We start from the raw sequence: 10,800 nt of genomic DNA on the forward strand, positions 1-10,800 counted from the left end.
GCAGGTCAAAGAGCTGGTTGTCATTGGCACAATCACACCAGAACAACTGGTTCCTCATCCCTTCCAGTGACTCACTGCAAAACCTCTCAATTTCCAGCATTTGTATTCACTTCACAGCTTGGATTTCCTAGAGGAGGCACTACCTAGGAAAACAAGCCTCCTCTTACGCCCTCCTGTAAATGTGTCCACATGAAGCTGATCAAAAATATTCCAGATTATTTTTTTAAACAGAATCTTTTACCAGCTTTTTTTTTCTGCCAACAAAATGCTGTGGTTTTTTATAACTTCTCATCTTGCTCTTCTAAGAGCATTCAGGGATTCTTGTCCTAGATTCCCTGTCTTGGTTGAAGGCCAAGCATCACTAGCTGAGCCAGAGGGAATATAAAAGTATCTTTCTAAGACGCTATAGAAAAGAAGAAGAATTGGACCCTGGGAGACAATTCGCTTTTATACCTTGGGTATTTAAGGATCAAATGCACATTTGTGAGCTGACACCAGGTAAAGAGGTGGCTTTGAGACTTTATGGCATCTAAAGAAGCCTCTCAAGGCATCTTTTTACCAACTAGAGCAAAAGAGAAATTGAGGAGCAGTGGCACAACCCCTAGTGTGGCTGCCAAGCCCCTGGGGACAGCAGGGCTCACGGGCCACTCCTGGTGACACCAGGGGCACTTGCAACCACTGCTCTGCTTGCAAAGCAAACAGATGAAGGCAGGGAAACAGGAACCACCCAAGCCATGCTGAGGAGGTTTCCTATGGTTACTGCTGCCATGGAAATATGTTTTTTTGTTGGCTTGATCTAAATAATCTCTGGTTCCTTGGCTGCAGTATGCTTCCTGCAAGGTTGGGTTGGATCCCTAGACCTTCACCTTGCCGCTGGAATGCCAACGCACTGAGCAGTGGCCACCTTCCAGATGGTCCAGGAGCATCTCAAACCTGAACTGCGTGAGCTCTCCTTTGGACTCTCTGAAGTCTGTGACTTGGTTTAAAAGAGAAGAAGAGGAAAGAAAGTGGAGGGAGGGGAAAAGACATCCTCTACTAATTGCTCACAGCTGTGTCCGAGCAGCTCCCACTTCAGCTGCCAGGAGCTGCAGGCTTGTGCTCTCCCCAACAGACTCCAGAGCAACAGAAACCCCTCAGAGGGAGAGGGACTCTCCATCCATCCACAGAGCTCTGCATAGGGATTTCAATAATTACACTTACACACTCCCCTTATCAGCAAGAGCAGCCATTATGTTTTTTATCACCACAGCAGCAGCATCCACACAAGGGCAATGGATAGGGGCTGAAATGTTTGCTGCAATGGCTGAGTACAAAGTGTCTCGCTCCACAATGAGAATAATAATTGTCACACTGAGCTCTCCAAGTGATAAGCCCTGGTATCAGGGTCCTGTGAAGAGCGGAGCCACACGAGGGAAGAAACAGCCTCTCCAGCAGCAGAGAGGCGCACCCTGAATTTTCTGTACACCTCTTGACCCAAGCACTGGGGAACTGAGAAAGGTTCTGGCCATTGGGACTGCACTGATGCATGTCTGGGGTCTGCAAGCATGAGAAAAATGTTCTTTACAGCCATGCTCATGAGGTTTACCCTGAAATTAGTTTTCCTCACATCAGACAATTCTGCTAATGTTACAAATTCCTTCAACATTAGATAGTGACCACAGAGATGCTACAAGCACAGGAAGGGTCCGGCTTTCCACCACCACGGCTGGGAGATTATTCTTTGGAGAAAAAAGCAAATAGCCAAATGAGCACCACAAATTGCAAAGCCAGCTGCCAAAGGTCTCAGCTGATACCATCGGCCATCCTTAAACTCGGTGATAGACTTACGAGCCAGACAATGAAAACGCAATTCATTATTTGAAGAGTGACTCACTGGTGTAATAAGGATGGATTACTGGGGGGGGGGGGGGGGGGGGGGGGATGAGGGGGGGAGAATGTCTTTGAAAAAGTCTAAAAGACTGAAGATTGACTTTTTAAAGGCAAACAGAAAAAGAACAAAACCAAAGAAAAACTCTTGAAAACACTGAACAGACTCTCCACAGCCGAGAGCAACAAAGAGGAGGGCAGCGCCCCGTGGGCGTCAGCCAAAGAGCTGCGCCCGGCCCCTCCAGCGGGGACGCCGGCTTCCAGCCTTTATCCCACCAAAGCGCTGGCTGGCAGCTTTTTCTTTCACCCCACACCACGCCGGTGACAAAGGCCTGTTGCAAACCCTCTAATAACGCAGTAAGAGTTTTCCTGCCGGCCCAACACAGGCCACACGCAGCACAGCACGGCCGGGCTCCAGCGGGACGCATCCCCAGGGCAGCGTGGATCTGAGCGGCCGGCCAGGAGCACCGGCAGGACAGCCTGGGAACGGGGTACGGGTGGCGACAGCTCAGCTTTGCATGTCATAGGACCAGTGCAACTCTTCATCTCCCACCTCCTCCCTTTCACCAGCTCAGCAGAGGCTTCAACAAGCGATTTAACCCATTTCCCTAGGCTTGGGTGGATGCACAGGGAGCTCCGGACCTTACACATCCAGCAGCACCGCGCTGTAAAATCATCCACCATGTCCCACTAAATCACAGCCTACACTGCTCCCAAATCCATGACCACAGCCTCCAGCACCAACAGCTGTCTGCTTCTAGGAGATCCCAGCACAAGGCATCCATCCTCCTTCCAGGTTTTGTGGGTCTCCCCCGGGCAATCCACCTCGAAGGGCTCCATGAGGGAACTGTGCTTTGCCAGTGTCCGGCAGCACAGCCCCGTGGCGGAGGCACCAGGAAAGTACTCACCAGCCAAATCCTGCCTTTGGGATGGCAAACCCCACTGGCTCATAACAGGCAGGTAAACTTCTACTCTTTGCATACCAAGAAGCAGTTGTAGCCATTTCCCAAAAAAACCAAAAACAAACAAACAACAAAACAAATCCCGACCAAACTTTAAAATTATTTGTTTATAAAATACCTCACAAACTCAGAATTCAGTGTGTCTGCTCTACAGACAGCTATCCACTTAAGTGTAATTCACAATCACACCAGATACAGAATAAACCCCACAAAATCAGCCCAAATCCCGCAACAGCTTATAAGTGTTTTTTTCACACCATTTATAAAAATAGAATTGCACATGGCCACTTCAACACAGACAGAAAATCTACCCACACTGCCCGTTCCCTAGGAGAAATTCTGCTTTTCTGGCTTTTGCCAGCAGCTCAGTGGCAATGGAGCCAGGCAGAGCAGCCCCAGTTAGAGCAGCTGCAGAGCAGGGCTCTGTGCTCAGCTGAAATTCAATCAACAAGTGTCCAAACTCCTTTTGAGTTCTTGCAATACAATCCTGAGTGGCTTGTAAAGGACTTCAAACAGGCTCCCTGGGCTTGCCCGGAAACAAATACATACCTCACCTGCTCTTTTGTACATTGCATACAAAAAATTAAAGAATTTATTTTAGGCTTTTTGCCAGGGACAGCACTGCCTCTGACACTGTAATGCTCTGGTTATGTGGATACTGTGTCTCCCAGCCAACACAAACAGGATCCCTTATCAGTCTTGGCTGTCTTAAGTGCTGTTTCAAGTGCTGTTTCAGCAGCAGGGCACAAAGAAATGGAGTCCACAAGTCAGAAAAAATTGCTGGGAGTTCCTCAGATGTAACTGTGAATTCAACATTTAGGAAAAGAATTGTCCCAGGGCAGGGCAAAGCTGATACCTACACCACAACCACACAAACCCCCATGCCAGTGGCCTGGATGCCCCCTGGTAGAGCTACTGTTGGAACAGTGGGAGCAGCATGAGCCATCACTCATCACCCCTGCTCTCCCTACTACCATGGGGGTGAAAAGCCCCCCCAAAAAAGTAGACCTGATTTTCCAAACACTTACACAAGTGTTTAATCTCGCAGGTCTAAGAAAATAGGACAGCTGAAGTCATTGATGCCAAGCCAAGAGCACAGTGCAGGATCCCTGAGCTGAGCTCCAGTGCACACAGCCACCAACACCAAACCACCTTGGGCACAGGGGCTGAAGGGCACTGACTGCCACTGAAGAACCTGGCAGGGAATGGCTTCTCTTTTCTGAACCTGTGACTAAATAAGCACACAAAAAAGAAATTAAAAACAAGCTAATGATACCAACCGCTTTGTGAAAGGCTTTAAAATCAGGAAACAAAACCAGCCTTTGATTATTTTTTTTGCACCCCCTCTGCCAGGGTGACAGTATCTCTGGGAAGCAGGTAACTCCTGCCCACCCCTAGGGACAGGAACAGGTCCCCTAGGGACAGCAGCAGCCCTTAGCCCTCTGCAGTCCCTTGGGGACTCGCGTCAGGAGTGTTGTGATGGATCTGCAGTGGGCTAGACCTGCACTGGCTGAATTTTGCCCATTTCAGCAGGTTCCCAACTGCAAAATGATGAATTTTCTAAAACCTTCCAGGCTAGTACAATTCACCATGGCAGTGATAGGAACATCAGACTATTCCAAGATAAGGGATTGCTATTCTCACATCTCCAAATCCTTTCCAATAAATATGCAAGGAAGTGCGGAATATCTGAATCTTTAAGGAGAGAGTCACAAAGCCTGTTATTCATGCCAGGGAAAGGCTGGGAGTGTATGTGTGCAAGAGACATAACCTATGAGAAATGCTGAAAACATATGGAAGCAATAATCTGTACTTTTTTTTTTTTTTGGAAGTAGAAACAAATGCTTCAGAATTCGGTGTTATTCGTTCATGTGCTGTGTTACAAATATTATTGTTTCTGCTCTCTGGATGAGGAACTAGGCAGCAAACTGGAGACCCAAAAGCACCCAGGGATGTATGTACAGGAGCGTACTGGGGTGTACCTCCCATGGGCAGGATCAGAGCCCTAGGATTGCAGCCAAAGGCTGCAAACACCCAGAATTTCTCACTGCTCATGCACAGCAATCTCCAGAGCACTGGGAACTAAACAAACACACCAACAAAACAAAACAAACATCCACTGCCACGAGAAACTCCCTGCCTACAGTCAACAAGGCAGAGAAGGGAGCTGCAAAGCAACTTGTGCATCATCACCCAACAACATCAAACATCACAGGGCTTCTGGTCCACCACCTCATTTTGGGTCACTGTCTCATGACTGTCTCCTCGCCCATAGGTTTCTGTTATCCAGCGGTCAATCACAACCCTTTGGGCTGATCACCTGGGATCTCCAGGCAGCTCTCTCCTGAGAAGATGAGAAGTTTGTCTTTGCAGATGCTTGCTGATCCAACAAGGCCAGATGAGATCAGACTTCAGCAGGACTGACTGCAGTAGATTACAGCAAGATGCTCAGTTATGGAAATAAATAAACAAATACTCAAAACAACCATATGCAGCAAAATTTGTTAATATGGAATATTACTGAATATTACATCAGGTCACTTAAATTTGCCCTGAAAGGCAAGGGCCAGGCACTGTGTGCTGTACAAACACACAGCACTGATATTAAGAGCACAATGTGTGACAGCAATGCATGAAGAGAACAGATCTCTTCCTCAGCAAAATGTGATTCCAAGGGACAAAGATTGTGTGACGTATGCAAGGAAAAAGATGCTCCAAGAAAAGATGTAAGACATAATCTCACACTGAAACTAAAACCCTGGCAAACCAGTCTTTGTCTTCATGTCATGTTTATTACTGCTTTTCAAATTCTTCTGCAAACCAGAAGAATAACTATGGCAACAAAGACTTCTCCAAAGGTTTTCAGACTCTATTTTTAAAATTGTCTTCTCTGTCACAGCATCCAAATTCCTTCCCTCAGAAACCAGCCGTATGCCACTGCCTCTGCAGGCTTTGCAAACCAGGTGGCACATCCTCCCTTCCTCACACCAAAGCTCAAACACCATCCTGAGACCTGGGTGTCCTGCTTCTATCTTTTTAGTTGGTGGGTTTGGAGAAGGCAGGGAGCAGGGAACAGCAAGGTCTGCTGAACTGCAAGAGCATTTTGGCTTTCTCTAGGAGCAAATAAACCATGGCTCCGTGTGTTAAACACATGCCAATCTTTCAACACGAAGGATCCGCTATTTTAACTGAGGCACTAAGGCTGTAATTTTACTTCACCCAGAGTAAATCTGAAATTAGTTCTTCACCGTAAGCTTAACAGCAGCAAAAGCGAACCATTTGTCACCTTTAAGGTTTGCATATTCACACTAATTGCACCGGGACTAGGTTATAAATTCCCTTCCCTGCTTCTGGACCACCTCCCTGGAAGGCTTTTCTCTGCAAGACATTATGCAAAAGACACTGCTAATGGCTATTCATTCACCAAACTCCAGTGACAGCTTTATTTAATGCCAAAGCTTGTTAACAAGCTGAATGGCATACAGTTTAATGTAATGCAGATCTGATTAGAAAACAGCAACCGGGCTCCTAAGGAGTTCAATTTTTATTGAATTTGATTTCCCTTTTTCCACACAAAGCCACCTTTATTAATGAGGATTTGGTTACCTACACACCATTTCCATTTTCTAGACTGGAGCCCACACAAATGAACTCAGTCCTTTGGCACTTTGCTGACAACACACCACAGCAGAAAGTGATGAGACAAGAGGAAGGAGTCGTTTTTCTGCTCAGACCATGAGAATTCAGGGTTTTACTGGTTATAGTTTGATAGCTGTCTTCATAGACTTTGCCCCCAAACCTTCTCAGAAAAACCACTTACTTTTTCCTCTTTGAGGCCAAATGATTTAAAACTATAAATTGAATTTCTGCCTCACAATGAGAGGCAGAGATCTGTGGCGTGCAGAAGAGAGCTCTTTGAGGGAGCAAGATGTAGGCTCCAGTTGGACCGAGGTGTTTTCAATTCCTTGCTTCCACCACATTAGCATTAAATATACTGAAACTGCTACAGGATAATTCACCCACTACCTTGAATGTGGGATTATAATTTCAGAGCAGAATTACGAAGATTCTAAAACAAACTTCAAAAACCAGGGACGTTATTTAATTATTTACAATCCCCTTTAATCTTCTTTTTGCACATCACCTGCAGTAGAGAGACCAGGCTTATTCTGAAAACAGTTCTGCAGAATATAATTTATTTTCAAGAGGTTTCCCTGTCTCAGGAAGCATGCCTGTGCTTTCAGGAATGATAAATTCAGCAAATGCTCAGAGCCATCTCTGAGGAAAGTGGCTGTTAAAACAACATAGGAACACAGGAATCTTTATCCTCCAACAAAGCAATCTGCTTGCTTGAGGGAGTGCCTGCACAGATCACACCTAAAATCACAGGTAAATTGAAAATACACAGTCCAGCATAATTGGGTATAGACAATCCCTGCCACAGCAATGGCTTCAGTGCCTGCAAGTTTATAAATTCTGTCTCCCTAAAGCGTTATCACCACTCTGCATCTTTGAAGCAAAAACACCCCATTTATATTTATCAGCAAAACTCTGCTGTCAAAGGATTATAAAAAGTCTTACAAATCTCTACAGGTCAATTGATCTGATTTATACCCCTAATGTGAGGATCTCCTTGCAAATCCTTGTTATATTTCAGTCTCATTCTGCACGTTCAGGTGAGCAGCCCTACCAATCAGTGACTGCAACATCTCCTGCACAGAGGGCACAGGTTCCTCAGCATGTTTTCAACCTACAAACGACTGGGAATAATTTATCTGTTCGCCTATTCCTGGCATTAATAGACCACTGGCTAGTGAAAAATGAACGAATTTCCTCTCTATTGTGTTCTGGCAAATAGACTGCTTTATTTGGTTTAATTGCGTAATTACTCTTACATCAAGGCAATTAAATGGGAATGTCTGCAGGAGGGCTCTCAGCTATTCGAGTCCTGGTGTAAGGAAACTTGGTGTAAGGTCTAAACTGCTCAGTGGGATGCAAACCTGGAGCACAAAGGCTGCAATGCCTCTGGGGGCTGACCCCACCCATACCCAAAGGATCCCTATCCTTCTCCTGCGCCAGGGGAGAGCACTTCTTTCCTGAGAGAAAGCTGCTAGAAAAATCCACACAGTTGTAGCAAAAATCTTCTCCCATGTCTGGGGATCCTCAGCAAAGGAGATGGTTATGGGTAGTCCTGGCAGGCTGGAGGCTCCTGCACATGGGGCTTGACAGGATCTGGCCTAGAGGTACTGTGTGCCAATGCAGAGGGCACAATCTGAAAAGAGCTGCAACATCCCTCTCATCTGACACACCCCAGGCAGCTGTGTGCCCCTTCTGCTGGGCCATTTGGCCTCTGGTGGGATCCTATCAAAATTCACTTAATTCTTCAAAAGCTACTGTACACTTGTACTCTCTGACATAATGAAACGTGACGCACAGCACCTCAGAAGTCCTTGAAGCAGGGGAGAAATACCGTAGTGACCATGGCTTTTCTTCTTATCCTGCATTTGAAAGTTCTCCTTGGCACTTTTAAGTATTACAAAGAGGCTCTGCAGGGACACGAGGAAATCCAGGACAGCCTGAGGACCATGGCGAGCCCCACCTGCTGCTGTGCATCCCTCAGGGCAGACCTCAGCCTATGGAACCCGTCCCACCACACCCTGGGGCAAATGCCAAAGGGAACAATGATTTGCAAGGCTAAACATTAAGATATAACTCAACAGGCATATATCAGTCCCCATCCTTGCTCTGAATCCAAGCTTTAATCTGGTGAGACACAGCTCTGAGAAGTAGGGCAGAGGCTGGGAGGAACGCCAAGCACAGCAGATGCTGGAGAAAAGGGTATACCCTGAAAAATAAGGTTAAAAGGTCGTCAAGGGCTCCCTGGCCTACTAAGACTGTGTAGAGCTCCCAGGGCCCACAGCCCAGATTTAATATCACCAAGTCCCAGATCGCACATCAGCAGGAACTCATTTCGAGGCAGCAGAACATGGGGAGGGGAGAAGGGGCTGACCCAGGAGAAGGCCAGGGCTTGCTGCGCTTAGCAGGCACCGGCACTGTCAGGTTTGTAAAGAGACAGAAATACCATCTTTGTAAAGACAACAGAAAAACCCAGAAGTACTGTTTTTGCCGGAGTTTCAGGCAGCGGTTTGGTGCAGACCGCAAGAACCCCTTCAGCCCCATTTTTCCCTTCCCACCCCACCCCACCCAAGTTGTCCCTGACAGGTGAGGGCAACTTCAGCCCCCGGCATGACCCGGAGCAGCAGGACGAGCTCCTGACCGCACTGGGGAAGCTGCGAGTCGGTAATTGCCAAACCAGTTACCCCAGTGCCGCATCTGGATCCTGCTGCGCCCCGCACCGGCGGCGGCCACGGGCATACCTGAGTGGGGGTGGCCCACCCGTGTCCCCAGAACCCCCAGCGTGGGTGGGGAGCGCGCTTCGGACTAACACAAGCCCTCCCAAAACAGCCACACCTGCACTCCGGATGCGCACGGAACTGGGAGGGCGCCGCAAAGCCCCGCGAAGGGAGAGCCGCGATCGGATCCAGCGTGGGGCGGGACGGCGGCGATGGGCCGGGGGAAAAACGGGGCGCTCGCCGGGCCTTACCTCCACTTGTGCAGGGCGAAGCCCGGGCACTGGTCCCCGCAGGTGTTGCAGGGCTGGCCCCGCTCCGGCTCCCCCGACGCCGTCAGCTGCAAGGAACAGCAGAGTCAGCGCCGGCTGCGGGACGAGGGCGACGGGAACAGGCACCCGGGGGATAGGAAAGGGGCACGTCCGGGGGAGAGGCACCCGCACGGCTGGGAGAGGGCAGGGGAAGGGCTCGAGCGGGGACGCACCCCAAGCAAGCGGCACATGGGGGCGGCGGGGACCCGCCGGGCGCCGGGGAGCAGCCGGAGCGGGCGGCGGGACAGAGCCACAGGTGGGAGCGGAGCGGGGAACGAGGGGCGAGGGACCCCCCGGCACTCACCGAGCGGCTGGAGAGCCGCTTGCGGGAGCCGCGGCCGAACATGGCAGCGCTCCCGGCGCGGAGCCCGGCGCAGCCCAGCCCGAGTGCGCGGCAGCAGCGGCCGCCCCGTCCGGGCCCGTCCCGCCCCCCCGGCGGCCGCCCCTCGGCCGCGCTCCCGCCCCTCACCCGCCCCTCAGCCCGGCAGGCACCGCCCCGGCACAGACCGGCTCCCCCGCCCCGCTGCCGTGGATCCCCTCGGGGTTAACCGCGCTCCCCGGGCCCTTCGCGGCCCTGGCTGCTCTCGGGAGCACCGTGCTCGGCCGGGTGTGCAGTGGGCAGCGCGATGTCCTCGTTGGGCTCCAGAGCTGGGTGGCGATAAAGAAGCTGAGCTCCCCCAGGGCAGAGCTGGGGCTCTTCAGGCGCACGCTGAGGTTACCTGCGCTGTGACGGGGGTTTTACTGGCGCAGGCACGGAGCGATCATCCCGGGTTCCTGCCGGGCGTCTGATCCCCTCCTCAAGGAAGACACGTTTAGCCGACAAACACGAGCAGGGTGCAGGAAAAACACTGTCAAATATGTTTGCGGCCTGAGATGCTGTAATAGGACACAAAGCACCTGTTACTGCCCCGGAGCTCACGGTGCTCCTGGAGCTACATGTGGGCCAGGAGGGCTGGGAGCCTGGGATCTGTGGGGCTGGGAGCTGTCATCCTGGGATCCATAGGGCTAGGAACCTTGATCCTGGGATCCATGGGGCTGGGAACCTTGATCCTGGGATCCATGGGGCTGGGAGCTGTGATCCTGGGATCTGTGAGGCCAGCGGGGCTGCGATCCTGGGATCCATAGGGCTGCGAGCTGTGATCTTGGATCTATGGGGCTGGGAGCCTGAGATTCATGGGGCTGGGGGCCATGATCCTGGGATTCGTGGGGCTGGGGACCGTAGGGTTCCCCATGCATCATCCCACTCTTGTCATACATACAGTGCACTAAAAGCAATGCCCACCCCGTGCCCCTGGGGTTTGCAATCAAACA

The 10,800-nt window shown here is 50.3% G+C and overlaps 1 protein-coding gene across 1 annotated transcript in view; it reads right to left on the reverse strand.

The window, feature by feature from the left end:
* PRICKLE2 (prickle planar cell polarity protein 2) overlaps positions 1–9,835 on the reverse strand; it is a gene marked incomplete at its 5' end in the record, with an annotated part of 102,466 nt that extends 92,631 nt beyond the window's left edge. Inside the window, 2 exons of the mRNA XM_084214484.1 lie at positions 9,433–9,518; positions 9,794–9,835. Coding sequence (XP_084070610.1) covers positions 9,433–9,518; positions 9,794–9,835 — 128 coding nt within the window. The remainder of the gene's footprint in view (positions 1–9,432; positions 9,519–9,793) is intronic.
* Positions 9,836–10,800: the final 965 nt, after the last annotated feature.

Source organism: Fringilla coelebs, assembly GCF_963513975.1.
Source record: "Fringilla coelebs genome assembly, chromosome: 13".
NCBI lineage: Eukaryota > Metazoa > Chordata > Aves > Passeriformes > Fringillidae > Fringilla > Fringilla coelebs.